The following is a 16,265-nucleotide window of genomic DNA, read 5'->3' as shown; positions in this document are numbered from 1 at the left end:
TTGGATAGTACAGAACTCCAAGCAATCTATCATTGTTTTCTGTACACTAACCAATAACCCCAACATAATAAGCATAAATTGAAACACACACACACACACACACACACACACACACACATATATACGACCAGAATTCAACTAACTATTTGAACCTAGGAAACATTCTTGGATTGGAATTTCTTGGATTGAAATCCATACAAAAATCACCATGAATCAAGAAACTATGTACAACAACCTTTTTGATGCCAACCTTGCCATAATTGGAGGATATTAAACCACATGATTTCATTGTTAGTTTAGGTAGGAACATTAGTTTAAAAAGAGAAGTTAAATTTCTAAAAATTATTGAAAACTATCACAAACTGCAATGAAATTGGGTAAAAATTCTACTTGCAACCATCTATTGATTGGCCATGCATAGTAAGCTCATTATTTAATTAATCAAAGTTTGAACAGCAAATATATAAAAAATATTATTATTCTTAATTCACAAGAGTGAGAGAAGAGATGCATCTAGTGTGCTAAGAGGAAGTGCAATGCCAAAAAACAAGTTGAAGGAAACATCACCAAAAAAAACAAAAAAGAAGTCTATGCCTACGCTTATCCTATTTTTCCATAGTCCATGTGCTTTGAGTCAAATTGACCCCTGCTTTTTTTCTCTCCCCCTTTCCCGCCCCTTTCTTTTTCCATTAGCTTGTAGTTTGTGCCAGATTTATTTCTGAGTCAAATGTTCTTATTTGTATTTTCTGTTTTCTATGGGCTCTGCTGCTTACACCAGCTACCGGTGTGATATGTCAATTAAAGAAGCTACAGAATTGGCTAGAAGGTCTATTTATCATGCAACATCCCATGATGGTGCCAGTGGTGGAGTTGGTAGCGGTACTCTCTCTCCTCTCTCTCTCTGAACACCACACATCCATGATCACAGTATAATCTTGTTCTTTTTATCAGTTTGTTATGTGGGACCTGATGGATGGAAAAAGCTCTCTGGACCAGTGGAACAGGAAATGGATGAAGTAGCTGGGGCATAAGGCTCATGCTGAAGTTGGACACTCTGCTATAGATGTTCTCTCCTTTAAGAGATGGATTCCAAGACATGCTTACAAGGCCTAAAATCCTTTAAGCACATGCATTTCCAGTTGGTCTTTGAAACTATTTATAGATATACTTGTCTGTAAGGTTATCACTTACCAGAGCCCGTATAATTCATGGTTGTGTATCACAACATTAAAATTTCAAGATTGGACAAATTGATTGCTGACACACATTATTGTAGTAGTGATATTATATTACATTTTCCCATCAGAACTATTCATTCCAATTATTGTTTGTATACCTTTTAACTGACACAAAGTCTCAGCAACATGAAATTGGAATCTACTTGGACTTTGGTTGAAACTATATGCCTGCTGACTGGGATTGATTAATTCCCCTGTTGTTTTTAGGTTCAGATTCAATACTTTGGGGAGGGAGAAATTGTGGAGGTCAGGTAGCTTCAACAGTTGGCATCAGCGGATTAAAATGGATCCACAGCCATCATCAAGTATCACAGACCCCAATGCCTCGAGGTCTTTAATTTTTTGCCAAATTCTCTATTTACAACTCAGCATCACTGTCAAGTTATTTTAATTTTCATAACTAGTTTTTTCCAATATAGGTTTCAGATATTCAACTTGTTTTATCTTAGTAGGTTAAAAAGAAAAAATAAATAACTTTTTTTTTTTTTGGGGTGATGTTTCTTTCATTCCTTGAAAAGGTGTTTGTTATGTTGTCATTTTACTCCCATTTCAGTCAAGCCCACCCTTCCTCTTAAAGCATAAAGCCCAGCAGGTCTTAGGCTTTAATGATTTGTAAAAACTCTGGAAATTTGTCAAAAAAGATATAAAAAAATACAGGAGTAAAAGGTCTCAAGAAGAAAATCATCAGGTAGAAAGTGACATAAACATGTCTGTGGTATCCACCTACATGACTAATGCTTAATTGGTCAACCTTGACATGCCAGATGCTTCTGGTGTGATTGGTATTAATAATATGAACATAGAAAATAGTGTTTGAGTCAATCTCTAATCCTTTTCTGATGGACCACATTGGCATTGCACTTCTGCTTAGCACACTAGATGCATCTCTTCTGGCTCACTCTTGTGAATTAAGAATAATAATATTTTTTTTTTATATATTTGCTGCTTAAACTTTGATTAATTAAATAATGAGCTTACTTTGTAAAATTATGCATGGCCAATCACTAGATGGTTGCAAGTAGAATTTTTACCCAATTTCATTGCAGTTTGTGATAGTTTTCAATAATTTTTAGAAAATTTACTTCTCTTTTTAAACTAATTTTCCTACCTAAACTAACAATGAAATCACGTGGTTTAATATCCTCCAANTTTTTTTTTCTCTCTACCTTTTTATTGTTCCTTCAACTTGAATCATTCACTTTTTCTCACTAATACATTAATCATTCTCCTCTAAACATGATCATCTTAAGTGACTCCCCCTCATCATTTCATTAATAGGAACCACCCTTATCTTTAACCAAATTTCCTCTTTTAGAATACTATCTTTTCTTGTATTTTAACCGCTGAAATTTTAGTACTATAATGCATGTTATAAAAATTTTCCCTAGCTCTTAACGTGGTTTCTCATTCTTTAGCAGGTGTTTCTGTACAGAGCTCAGTCATGTGATCAAGTGGATCATCACCATGTAAACGTCTACTTGTTAGTTTGTTTGTTTTTTTTGGAAGGGCGCTTACGAAAATGTTATTGCTTAGAATTCAAAGCCAGATTTAATCTAGTGTAGTTGAAAAGTATTGAAGTGGGTGTGTTAAAACAGTCAAGGTCAATATTCAAAAGTATTGAACTGAAAAGTATTCAAAGAACAAGTCTTGCAATAACAGTCGAGGTCAATATTCACAATCTCAGTATTTCTATAACTCTCAAAGAAATGAAATAATTTTCAAGTGACAACACAACTTTAAAGTGTCTTTTAAAATAGATAATTTAAACTCCAAGCAACCATAACAATTCCACCTCTATTTCTAGGAAAAGTACTTTTGAGTCTTACATTTATCTTTCTTCCAAATTTGAAATAACCCAAATATATTAAGCTTAAATATATAAGAATCTTGCTTCTCAGGCCCCAAAATAATTAAAAATAAGAAAATAGGAAAAGTACTTTTTTTTTTCAATATTTCTAATTTCGAATCCATTAAAATTTCAGCTCTGTGTTTTGAATCCATTAAAATTTCAGAAATAAGAACTTTTTTTTTTTTTTTTTTTTTTTTTTTTTTTTTTTCAATATTTCTAATTATGAATCCATTCAAATTTCAAATGAAAGACGTAACCCTAACACTAAAAAACTGACCTTACTGCGAGACAGTGAGAGAGCTGAGTGAGAGGTCGCCGACGAGAGCTTCTGCCGCCGACGGATTTTCTGCCGACGATGGTGTGAGGGTTTGGCCTTTGTATGTTTAGGTGTGAAGGAGAGTGAGGGTGTGTGAATGAGAGTGAGAGTGTGAAGTGAAAGTGAGAAGTGAGAGTGAAATAAAACTGAAATTTACTTCAGACATAGTCGGATACACAGTACTCGAGCTTAGTGGATTCGGGTACACAGTACTCGAGCTTCCTGAGCTCGAGTACTGTTTGGAATTTTAAATCCCAAATGCCATGTCAGCCATGCCACGGTGGAGTTAGAAAACACAGTACTCGAGTTCACCAAACTCGAGTACTTAAAAAGATGGTAGATTGCTGTTTATTTCCGAAACAGTGTTTTTGTGCCAATTATTTCGAAAATTAATGGTAAACGGCCAATTTGGCCCTACTAGTATATCATTTTGGAGGTACTTCGTTAAGTCCGTACTTTGTTAAGTCCCGCAGGCCTATTTTGTAGGTATGACTTGCATTAATAAATAAATAAATAATTTGGTAGTTTACTAGTCAGTCAGATATTTGACCGACCATATCTCCATGGTCAAAACTTCAATCAAAATGACAACTTGTGGCAGAGACGGGTCCATTTGGGGAGAAAGTGACCAAGTGGACACGGTCCCCCTGCTACGTTAAAGGTCCATTTGAATGGAGGAGTGGAAAAGTGGAAGTATGGAAAGTTATGAGAGGATGAAAAATATTTAGTTTTCCTTCTTATGTGTTTGGTTGGAGGGGTGGAAAAGTAGGAGGGTGGAAAACTCTTTTGTTTGGTTGGAGAGAAAAATGAAAGGATGAAAAATGTATTGTGTTTTTACCAAATCCTAAAATATATGCCTAGCTGGCTTGTGTCCTTTCTTATTATATTTTATAAATATACAAGATTGTATTGTGTTTTTTGTGTATTCAATTGTTAAAGTGCAATGTACATAGTGCACTGTTCAAACTTACGAGGTTTTTTCCCCCCACAAATTTGATCTTTTTCTCTAGCTGATTTTTCTTTTACTATTTGGATCTAGTTGTTTGATAAGTTGTGCTAACATTAATTTGTTTTTAGAAGAGAATTTAGGCTGCCATAGACATAAGATTTATTCTTTTTTAAATAAAAAAAGAATTGAAAAAGAAATTGCTAAGAATTTCCCTATAGAATTCATAATGAATAAATTTTATTTAATGAAGGATCAACGTTGAGCAAAACTTTTATAGGAGATGCCAAGTTTTTTTTTAATTTTAATTTTAAGTTTGGTACATTTTTATAGCAAATTAGAAAATTTTTGTACACTCATTTGAGTTTAGATATATTATTATATTTTAAATTTAATCATTTTGTATATAATACATTTATGAATTATGATAAACATATGAATATATAATTCAGTCCTCTAAGTAAAAATTCCTAACTACACCTCTCTATAATTGTCCATTTATCAAATTAAAAAAAAAAAATGCACGAGTGCACACAAACATTTACGATTTTTATTATTGTTATTAGTTTTTGGAATAAAATCACTATATGAATTCTATTGATGTAAATAGGAAGCTTTATCACTTATATATAAGTACGTTATATAGCACTATGCATCACAAGCTGATGTGTCTTCTAGCGAAAACTCAGTGATGCCATGTTACATCTTTTAGGAACACAGCTAAAAAGAGGATTTCATTACGAAGAAACTTAAGGAACAAATCATAGTCTAAGGCACATCTTGTTCAAGTACAGGCCGTTAAACTCATCAATAACGATACTAGAAAGGTCCACAGGCGGACATCTAAAAATATTAAAATGACTCTTGGACTGCTCTCATCCTGGCTATCTTGTCAGCACTTCTATTTACTTCTCGAAAGAAGTACTGTCTGAAACGAATCTAGAGAGGGCAACACATCAATAATAGATTTAGCATTTAACTCTACTTTTTTTTTTTTTTTTTTGCTGAATGAATATTTTATTTCAGGCAAACAACAGAGATACAATCCGGAATGGGCCGATGACCATCTCGATCCATAACTTGACTAATCAAAGGAGACAGGTTAGAGATGGGAACTGGCCCATTCCAATTCAAAAGGGTAGCCCATCCAGCTAAAAGATGAGCTGCTACATTACCTTCCCTAAAAACAAAAGAAAATTTTACATTATCAAAGCCTTTAGCTAAATACAAAATATCCTCCACCACAGACTTAATGCTCCAATGAGGCGCTGCCACTTAATTTCGAAGGGGCTCAATAACATTCCAAGCATCACCTTCTAACACAACATTCTTAAAACCTGCCTCAGCTGCTCTTTGAATAGCCAACAAGGCTGCACTAGCCTCTCCAAATATCGGGCTGCCTGGAATCTTTTGCTCTGCCCATGCAGCAACACAAAAACCTTCCTGATCTCTAGCCACTACTGCCACTGAAGTTTTTCCTTCTCTAATTGCAGCATCAAAATTCAATTTTATCCAACTAGGAGGAGGCGGAAACCAAGTATACTCCATAGAGGAATATTATGAATCCATTCAAATTTCAAATGAAAGACGTAACCCTAACACTAAAAAACTGACCTTACTGCGAGACAGTGAGAGAGCTGAGTGAGAGGTCGCCGACGAGAGCTTCTGCCGCCGACGGATTTTCTGCCGACGATGGTCTGAGGGTTTGGGCTTTGTATGTTTAGGTGTGAAGGAGAGTGAGGGTGTGTGAATGAGAGTGAGAGTGTGTTCTGGTGAGTGAGAGTGTGAAGTGAAAGTGAGAAGTGAGAGTGAGAGTGAAATAAAACTGAAATTTACTTCAGACATACTCGGATACACAGTACTCGAGTTCAGGAAGCTCGAGTACTGTTTGAAATTTTAACCCCAGCCATACTCGAGCTTAGTGGACTCGGGTACACAATACTCGAGCTTCTTGAGCTCGAGTACTGTTTGGAATTTTAAATCCCAAATGCCATGTCAGCCATGCCACGGTGGAGTTATAAAACACAGTACTTGAGTTTACCAAACTCGAGTACTTAAAAAGACGATAGATTGCTGTTTATTTCCGAAACAGTGTTTTTGTGCCAATTATTTCGAAAATTAATGGTAAATGGCCAATTTGGCCATTTGGGCTGAGTAAAAAAGAAAAACCCACCCAAATCTTCGACCTCATATAATAGGGGCAATTTGGTCTTTTAAAGACATTACAAACTCGGAGAGCGACGATAGCTGCCGTTGGTTTGAGAAATGAGAACCCACCGCACCGTCTGAAGTGGAAGCACCTACTGTCTCTACTACCTACCCACCACGCAACGCACAATAATAAATGCGCACACAGTCTGAGACTGTCATTTCATTTTCGCGTGCAATTAACTCCTTTAAACCGCATTTGCCAAAGTTTGCTTCTACCTCACTCTCTCTCTCTCTCTCTCTCTCTCTGAGTTCTTTTAGAAGTTACATTAATAAAACCACTTCCTTTATTATTACTATTACTATTAGCTCTCCCACTCCCACCACCACCTAATCCCAAATCTAATCCTTATTTTATTCTTGCTTACATATATATATATATATATATATAATGTAATTGAGTCTGGAATTGATGATAGGGTCGGAAATTAGTACTGAAACAGTAATGGAAGTGGAGCAATCGAGGGCGGTCAATCCAGCCATGACCTTCGACGAGGTCTCCATGGAGCGCAGCAAAAACTTCGTCAAAGCTTTGCAGGTTCTTCACTCTCTCTCTCTCTCTCTCTCTCTCTCTCTCTCAGTCAGATCTGAGTTTATGTTGTCAATTTGATCAATTTTATTGTGTTTGGCATTCTTTATGGTTAGATTTTTTGTGTAATTTATTTATTTACATACATACATACATACATAGAGGGCTTTTTAACTGTATGTTTGGCTAATAAGGAAAAAAAAAGGGGTTGATAATGTGGAAAATAACTCAACTCAACTGAGAGTCATATAGTTAACAGTTGTTGTTTTGTTTTCTTAGTGTTAGATTGGGAGGGTCCATTTCATGGTCTAGATTTTGTTTTCATGTGTCTAAAGGTTGGGTAAAACTTAGTAACAATACCTTAATTCAAACACATTACTGTTTAGTCCAATGAAGCAAAAATTGTGTTTTCTTTCTTCTCAAAAAAAAAAAAAAAAAAAAAATCCTAAGGTACCATACCTAAGTTTTGAAATGGACGCACGTTTTTCATTTTTAAAGCAATTGAAGATGTTCCTTTACCTTTTAGAGGGTTCTTGATCCCACTTTGTGCATTGTTTTTGTGTGTGTGTGTTGTACAATCAATGCTTGGTGTGAGTTTTTTTGATAGGTAGATAGTTGGGGAATGCCTAGTGTGAGTTGCTGCTGTGATATTTCATTGCTAAGTCTGTTTTTTTTTTTTTTTTTGTTATGGATTAAAATAATGAGCATGTTGTACTAATATTGGTGGAAATTAAGAAGATTGAATGGTTATTTTGGCACTTAGCATGAGCTATAAAGTTTTCCTTGCATATATGGGACGGATGATTAGCCCCATAATGCTAGTTTTTGCAAAAATATTGTTTAAAATCAACAAGGGAAATGAAGAGCATAGGTTTGTTATTGAAGAGAAAATGGTATAAAGGTGTAAGACACATGCATATCACAGTTTTAAATATGGGGCGCAGCTTTAAAGGGATAAGTTGTAGACTGGGTCCACTGGGAGTATATTTAAATATATTGTAAGCAATTTCGGAAAGACTTTGGAGGCAGATGGGCTAATATTGGATATTAATGGGTATAATTTCCCAAGGTGGCCATTTTCATTGGTTGATAATAAGTCATGGATAAGGGAAATTTTGAAAAGGAAGTTACTGATTGTTGCACTATGTGAAACAAGTGAAGAAAAAACTGCTTCTAGAGTGTTGTGAACTTGCTGTGATCTTTTGAAAGAAACTTTGAAATTAGACATGCTTTTTGGTGCGTAGCTGCTATATTATCCATAATATTATCATGGTTAAGATAGATGAGTGTCATAAGTGAAGAATGCACCCATGGAGAGCCAGAGATAGCGCACAAACTCAAGAAGAGATGAGGGTGAGTGAACTAGAATTGCAGGACTAATAAACCCAAATCCGATAAATTTTCTCCATAGATTTGGATGAATTTTTCTTGCATTGTAGTGTACATTTAGATACCGCTTATTTTGCTGAAAACTAAAAACAATAAAATATATATATATTGGTTACTATTCATTGGCCTGATTGCACTGTTCAAGTTCCATGAACAGTGCAACAGGCACTAGACTTAAAGCCAAAAGCGCAGAACAAAGCAAATGCAGACGCAAACGTGGGTTAACCAAACGGACTTGTAGTATTATTTTATAATTGGAACCTTCAACCTCTTGATGTTATTTAAAATTTTCACTAGATAAGGCCTATTTATATATTAATGTATGAAATATTCCTTTCAAGGATATTAGAAGAATTGTTTTTTTGTTGAAAGTTTTGAATGTACTTGGAAAATTACATGCAAATAATAATTTTCTAGAAAAAGTACATAGAAAGGAGAGATAACACTATGGTTTTCAAAAGGTGATCCCTTGATCTTGTGCATTGGTTTCACAAGGACTTGTTTGGTATTACACTTTTAGTAGTTCCTTTTTGTCCAAGAAAGGCTGTTAGATTTGTTGCGATATTAATGTGTGAGTAGTGTGGTTGGTTAAGTAGTGAAATCCCCCATTAGATATTAATGAGAAGAATGAGTGGTTAATGTAACATAGTTGAGCTCATACCTATAATGCTTTAAGTCTTTTGGGTCATGAGGTGTCTCTATATGTTATATTAATTACTGGCGAAGTCTTCCCAAGGTGTTTCTCTCCTCCAACAAGTGGTATTAGAGGCAATGGTTCAAGGAGAAGTGTTCGTTAGTGGGTCCCACCAGGTAGAATGAGTAAGACTCCCATGCTTTCTCTCTCATCCATGGTTGAGTAAAGGTTCTACTAGGTGTGTGTCGAAGGCAAGTGTTTGTTAGTGGATCCCGCCAAGTAGAACAAGGAAGACTCCCTTGTTTTCTCACCCATATGGTTGAATAAAGATTCTACTACATGCGTGTTGGTGACTCCCATAGTTGTGTAAGGAAGACTCCCATGTTCACCTCAAGCATGATTGAGTAAAGGGCACACTATTGTTGTTGTTGATGCATGACAATTGGATTGTCAAGAAAAAGGCTTCCGTTCAAGGGGGAGACTAACTGAAGTGCCACAAGAGATTTCGTAGAAGACTCACATGTGAAGGGGGGAGATTTGTTGTGATATTCACATGAGTCATGTAGTTGGTTAAGTAGTGAGTCCTATATTGGATATTAATGTGGTTAATATAACATAGTTGAGCTCATATGGTCATGCCCATAAGGCTTAAACCTTTTGGACTAAGTGGTGTCTCTATATAGTATATTAACTACTCAAGGAGTCTCTCAAAGGTATTTCTCTACCCAAAAGATTTGTTATTACATTTTGATATTTCTATGTGGCGCAATTTCCCCACATTGAGTTTACCAATGCCAAGCATTTTTCAATCTCTCTATACATGAGTCAGGAAACTCATAGTCTTTACAATTCAACTCATGATATATATGCATACTCTTTTTAATATGCTATGTGTTAAGCCCTACCTATTTATATTACAAATGTCAATGTAATGTTAATGTAATTTTGTCAAAAAACTTTCATCCAATTAATTATTTTCAGTGATTTCTTTGACTTCTATTGCTAAAATGTTTTTTTTTTTTTTGCTTATGTTAGTATTCTAATAAGTTATAATAATTTCTCTTCTGCCAATGTGGCTGTGTTGTTTGAAGCAAGTTGTTGCTTTGATTCAAATTTGTTTCATGTGCGGTTATTTCAGGAACTTAAGAACTTAAGACCTCAACTATATTCTGCTGCAGAATATTGTGAGAAGTCCTATCTTCACAGTGAGCAGAAACAAATGTAAGACTACCATTTCATTGCCATACTTCACTTAATGAACTTATTGTAAAATTTTATTTCATTACTGAGTTATTGTGGGAGCTTATATCATTTCCACACTGCTATAATTTTATGAGAGAAACCAATGACCATTTGATCATAAAGATTTGCACGATAAAGAACCAGTATTATTCCTGGACTAGATTCCTAGTTGGAGAATATGACCGGATTCTATGATATTATTCTATAAGTAGTTGGGAAGTCAAATAAGCACTTTGCAGAATCTAATAAAAACTTATATTGTGTATAATGTCTACTCAAGGCTTTTCAAAATATGCATTTGGCGAAAGTTTTTACATACATCGAAGAGTGAGACCCTACAGTGTGTGCTTCTTAAAAGAAACAATGCTATAAAAATAAATAAAGGGACATAAATTAAAGCATTTGATTTATTTTGGTGTAACAGACATAAACTTGAGAAATGTTTTGGAAATTTTTGCAAATCAGATAGAATTTTAGGATTTTAGGATGGAGTTTGACACTTATATAGAACACCCAAGTAGTCTGGACATGGAAGACAAGGCTTCTTAAGTTTTTTGAAAGAAAATAAATAATATATTAATTTATAGAGGTTGCAATAAATGAAAACATGGCATAAATAATGTCTGGAGGGTGGACTATGACTAGTTTTGACTATTTGTGTTTGATGGTATATGTTGTAAGGGTGTGCTTTTTTCAAGTGCTTATTTTAAGTTTTGAGCTAATTACAAAAACATGAACAAGAACTTGTCATAACTGTAAGATGGAGTTTGGATCATGTGCATCCTTTATTTGCTGAGACAAACAAATCATTTTGATAGTTTTGACTATTTGTGTTTGATGGGGTATGTTGTAATTTAAGAGTGTGCTTTTTTCAAGTGTTTATTTTAAATTTTGAGCCAATTACAAAAACATGAACAAGAACTTGTCATAACTGTTAGATGGAGTTTGGATCATGTGCATCCTTTCTTTGCTGAGACAAACATTTTGATAATTGTGCATTAGGGTACTGGATAACCTGAAAGATTATGCCGTTCGAGCCCTGGTCAATGCTGTTGATCACCTTGGCACCGTCGCTTACAAGTTAACAGACCTACTTGAGCAGCAAACATTAGAAGTCTCAACCATGGAGCTGAATGTGTCTTGCCTAAATCAGGTAAATTCCTTGCATTAGTCTGACTGGAACACTATTATTGAGAGAATATTGAATGGTCAGAGCTGAACCAACATGATTTCCTAATATCAGAAACTTCTAACGTGTCAAACATACACGGAGAAAGAAGGAATCAGACAGCAGCAGTTGTTGGCATTCATCCCGAGACATCATAAGCACTACATTTTACCAAGTAACAAACTATGATTAGTTTCTTCTAGAATTTGTAATTAGTGTGATGAGTTTTCTAACTTATCTTTTTCCTAATTTTGGGCCTTCACCTCCATGCTAGATTCTGTCAATAAGAAGGTACATTTCAGTCCGCACATTCAGACTGATGCTAGGCAAAATCATTTTCAGGCTAGAGCTCGTCTTTACCCTTCAGGCATGTACTCCATAGTTTTTCAGCAGGGCCATCTTGCTTTGGAGCTTCCTGTGTTGGTTTTGACATAACTTATTATTTGGCATTTAGTGAATTCTGAATTACTTATCATATTGTGTTTTAAGTAGGTACTTCTGCATCAAAAACTCTTTCCTGGCATTTAGCCTCAGAAACGAAGTCTACCATGAAGGAGACCCCGCAATCTTTGAGCAGGTAACATAAAAGAGTTTTTGTATAAAGTTATAGCAGACACGGTATCTCCTTTTACATTTTTTTACCTCTTGCTCTTAATCTTAGAAGCACTGATAATCCAAAATCCCTAGAGTATAAGTGTCTGACACATTGGACATGGGTATGGCTCAGAGAAGGTCGGAAACATGTCTGGAAATTAAATAAATATTTTGAATTTTGGATACAAGAGAGGGATACAGTCGGGACACTAGAAGGGGTATGACCAATGGCTTTATTATAAAAAAATTAACAAAAGCTTAGTACTGCCCATCCCCACATCTCAGCCACTGTTGCATCACCGTGACACTGATTGAACCTCTGGTAGCCACACAATCAACATCACGATAATCTCTCTCTCTCTTTCTCATGGTGGTAGCTGATGTACATAGGGGATGAGACTTCATGAAAGGGAGGCTTTATAAATGCAATTAGCCCTTGGCCAGGAAATATATGGCAAGATGTGATACATGTGTGTTTGTTTCTTAGCTAGGGATGAAAATTTATGGCTAGAAATTATGTGTCATGGTTTAGGTAGGATTGCGGAATAGAGTATGATGTTGAAGGGTTTAAGGTAGGATAAGGTGAATAAAAGATTGAATCTTAAGGGAATTTGATGGTTCTTTGATGTTCAAATAGTAAATTGAACAAAAAACTAAGAAAGATTAAGCAGTCACATTGGTCCTTAAGCAATCACACTTTGGAAAAGAAGGTGAACAAAATATATATGATACTAAGGACACACAATTGGAGTTAAATAAAGTAAACTTTAAATATTTTTTTAATAAACTAATTTTCATATTCTAGTTTTTAAGATTTGTCATTTTTTTTGTATCCCTATAGTATCATACCTGTGGTCCATATTAGTATCAGTGCTTCCTGATATTCTTAAGAGGGTATAAAAACTCTCCTTTTTATTCTTCTTCCTTTCATGGTAAGAATATAACTCTCTCCTTTTTCTTTTCTTTTTTCCTTTCCTTTTTCTCCCCCTTCTTTTAACTTTTGGGGTTTTTGACATTTTTCTCTTTGTACAGCACTGAAGACCTAAAGATTTCCGGAAATACTTCTGGGGTTTTCCATCTTGTAGGTAAGTGGAATTTGAGTCATGCCTTGTCATATCTAGTGCAGTTTCTGTTGGGCTGTAGATGGATATACAAATGATAATATGTATGCTTTCATGCTCATATGTTTTTAGATAATGAAGAGACTATCAAGACAAAATCCTCAGCCGCTCATCTTCAGTTACCAAGTGGAGGTCCTGGTTCTAGTGCAGTTTTGCAAACATTGAGTGCCACACGAAGGGTAATGTCAAAATCTACAAGAACACAGACCTGCCCAGCATTCTTTTAAGTGCATGCTTGATAATCAAAATTGAGTGATTGGAATTTTTTGGTTTGCTTGTTATTTGCTCGAGTTTCTTTAAAGTGTGTTGATTGTTTGTAATTAATCTGGTCTGGTAAGACTTGTCGGTCATTGATCATTTAGTAATATTAAATAATATCTTTCTCAAAATCATCTTAAAAACTTTGATATGTATTAGTATTTTTGATAGTGCAATAACCATCTATCTATCGTACCACCTTTCTCTTTCCCATTAATCTGTGATTTGGATTAGGTGATAAGTTCCTCATATGTATAGTTGTCATTAATTAGGCATGAGCCTCACCAATTATTATTGGTGTGATCATTGCACACGAGTCTCTAGCAAAGATGTCAGGTAAAGTCTAAATGGGAGAATAAGAAAAAGATTTGATATGCACCCTGCTGTGCATTCTAATTTTCAGCTTTTTTCTATTGGATACTTATTACAAGCTGATAAGTGGTCTGGGTTGCTAAGTGTGGTTATGTTTTATATGCTAGCTCTATAGCAAAACTTTTCTACCATTTATGGGCTTAGTGCTGGGGCAGATTGTGTACTGAATGGATTTGCTCAGGATTTATGGTTTTCAGTAGTCTGGGTTGGTAGGCATGGGTATGGTTGGTTTCTTTCCCGGCTTTGATGCAGTAAGCTTTATCTGTACTATCTTAGGATATTACCAGGGCAGACCAGATGGGATTTTCATGAGTAGCTCAGTTAATAAGTTGTCTGGGTGAATTAGTGTAGAGGTTATGGTTAGTTTCTATCCCAGTTCTGTATTTGAACTATTTCTATTGTATTTGAGTATAGTGCTAGGGCAGGTGGTGTTGTGGGTAGGTTTGCATGATAATCTGTATTGCAATGTATTATTAGTAGTATGTGAAATGGCTGTGGTGATCTTCGACCGAATTTGATGGCTTAGCAAGAAACGTCATCAACATCGATAGATGGTTGGTATAAAAATATCCAATCATTTAGAAGAAACAAGCAAAAAATGTTTAAATATTTTGCTTTAGCCTAGAAAGCACTGAGTTCAGAGTCTGGAATTTTTGGTTTGCATCAGACTGCCTCACACGGAACTGTAAAACGCTTATCGAAAGAGGGGAAAAAAATAGTGTAGTAAACAATATTTTTCAACAGTGTGGAGAATCTATTCCTTTTGTCATACAGATGGGAACAGGATGCTTTCTTACAAGTTTGTTCGATTTCAGCCTGTGATTAATTTCTTGAAATGGACATTGTGCAGACTTAGCACAAGAGATCATGCACATCAAGCAACTTACCCTCAGTGTATGTGAGAGCAAAATTTGTTTCTGGAGACTAGTGTTTATGTATCAATGGGCTGTATACAGTGTGAAAAAAATTATAAGCTGATCAGAATTGTTAGATTTCACCAAAGTTCTTTAGCTAAGTGTTTCTTTTTATGAAATGGTTTTAGGAAACAATTGTATGGTGTAATTCTTTTACTGATTTGTATTTATGATTTTCTTTTTCCCAAAAAAGAATATATCTGAATCTGATGGAAAAGTAGAAGATTCATATTTTCCATTGCTGTTTCTGTGTATTATCAAGAATGGATGCATTTCAAACATCAGCATGGTATTATCAGACTTTTGAGTTGGTGCAGGTGTCTTTAGAACATTAGTATTTGGCTTAAACTACAAATTTGATTGAGAGATGTTATAACTGGGCCTCTTGTTTGTACATCTATACTGTCAAGGATTTTTCTTTTGTCATTGCTTTGCATACTATTGCTTGTTCTTCACTGCCCCTTCCCTGATTTGATTGACGGGTGAAATTAGAAAGCTGACAGAGGTTCTCTTTTGTAGGATGCAACCGATAGTTCCAAAGCTTTAACAGCATACAGGTCATTTGAAAACCAAAATCGACGTGAGATTGTACGTGTCCCTGTTCGCAGCAAAAGCGTACTATCAGCTTTCTTTGTCAAACAAAAAACACTGAAGCTGAAGGCTGGCTCTGACTCGTGAATCTTCCAAACAAATCAAAGATGCAGCCCTGCAAACCACCCCTCATTTTGTGGGCAGAATTGCCAGGAAATGTCTTGCATTGCTTGATAATGAGCTGTTTTCTTGGCCATTAGTTCGTCATTTTACTCCAAGCCTTTCATTTTGTTGCTAATAATGAGCTAATTGTGTCTAATTGCCCGCTAATGAAGATGGGTCAGGATCTGCTTACTTGAGTATTAACCCTGATTGATGATTTCATAAATTTCTGTGCAGAATATGTAAGTTCTATGCAACTGGCTGCAATTTATCGCCGTTCATACACTTGTACATGTAAGATGGTTGTAAAGTTACTGTAAAAACCTTTTATGTCAATAAGGCTGGATGATGGTGGCGTTCTTTCTTTTTTTTTTGGAGAAAAATGATGGTGGTTAGGCATTTATAGTGCTGCTTCAACTATATTCAGATCTTGCACTGGAGACCAAATTTTTGGAACTTGTGCCCAGAACATAATAAAATGGCTTGATATGTTGAAAACTTTAGTCAATAATATGAAAGCATGCCAGTTTGTAGGTGTGATTTCTGCAGGTCTGCTTCGCCCCTCTTTAGATCAGCTATGCTCCGTGTGGATTACTCTCAAGTGGATTACCTTACCTTTTGGTGTGTATCATACCGGAAATTGGTATGACCTAGAATGTATTGGATAAAACACAAACATTAAACTGGTATACACAAACATTAAACTGGTATGAATCCCCCTAGAATGTATTGGATAAAACACGAACGGTATAGTTGGATCTCGGAGGTTTGAAAAATTGTTCATAAACAAATAA

At 35.3% G+C, this 16,265-nt stretch overlaps 1 protein-coding gene and 1 long non-coding RNA gene across 4 annotated transcripts; both read left to right on the top strand.

The window, feature by feature from the left end:
* Nucleotides 1-763: 763 nt before the first annotated feature.
* On the top strand, nt 764-1,543 carry LOC136069578 (uncharacterized). The gene is made up of 3 exons (XR_010630801.1): nt 764-879; nt 952-1,179; nt 1,446-1,543. It is a non-coding gene; the product is annotated as an uncharacterized LOC136069578 (long non-coding RNA).
* Nucleotides 1,544-6,624: 5,081 nt separating this feature from the next.
* Nucleotides 6,625-15,835, top strand: LOC112033709 (protein ABIL1). 3 transcript variants are annotated; one of them, XM_065778326.1, is made up of 10 exons: nt 6,625-6,764; nt 6,977-7,095; nt 10,248-10,330; nt 11,354-11,504; nt 11,595-11,694; nt 11,794-11,886; nt 12,009-12,096; nt 13,146-13,198; nt 13,307-13,413; nt 15,298-15,835. In XM_065778326.1, exons 2-10 carry the CDS (start codon nt 7,003-7,005, stop codon nt 15,454-15,456), a joined length of 927 nt encoding a protein of 308 aa, XP_065634398.1. In that variant the 5' UTR covers nt 6,625-6,764; nt 6,977-7,002; the 3' UTR covers nt 15,457-15,835. The 3 variants fall into 3 exon arrangements, with proteins under 3 accessions (XP_065634398.1, XP_065634397.1, XP_023922258.1); XM_065778325.1 differs by having other exon boundaries at nt 6,625-7,095; XM_024066490.2 differs by having other exon boundaries at nt 6,627-7,095; nt 12,012-12,096.
* The last annotated feature ends 430 nt before the right edge of the window (nt 15,836-16,265 follow it).

This window comes from Quercus suber, unplaced genomic scaffold (assembly GCF_002906115.3).
Source record: "Quercus suber isolate HL8 unplaced genomic scaffold, Cork oak 2.0 scaffold_179, whole genome shotgun sequence".
Taxonomy (NCBI): Eukaryota; Viridiplantae; Streptophyta; class Magnoliopsida; order Fagales; family Fagaceae; genus Quercus; species Quercus suber.
This window is presented reverse-complemented; position numbering and strand designations above follow the sequence as displayed.

Bases quoted from the DNA above. Each gene is read 5' to 3' on its own strand.
- LOC112033709 (XM_065778325.1), top strand. From the start codon at position 6,970: ATGATAGGGTCGGAAATTAGTACTGAAACAGTAATGGAAGTGGAGCAA. The intron at 11,505-11,594 runs GTAAATTCCTTG...TCCTAATATCAG, and splicing joins ATGTGTCTTGCCTAAATCAG to AAACTTCTAACGTGTCAAAC. The intron at 11,695-11,793 runs GTAACAAACTAT...CCTCCATGCTAG, and splicing joins TAAGCACTACATTTTACCAA to ATTCTGTCAATAAGAAGGTA.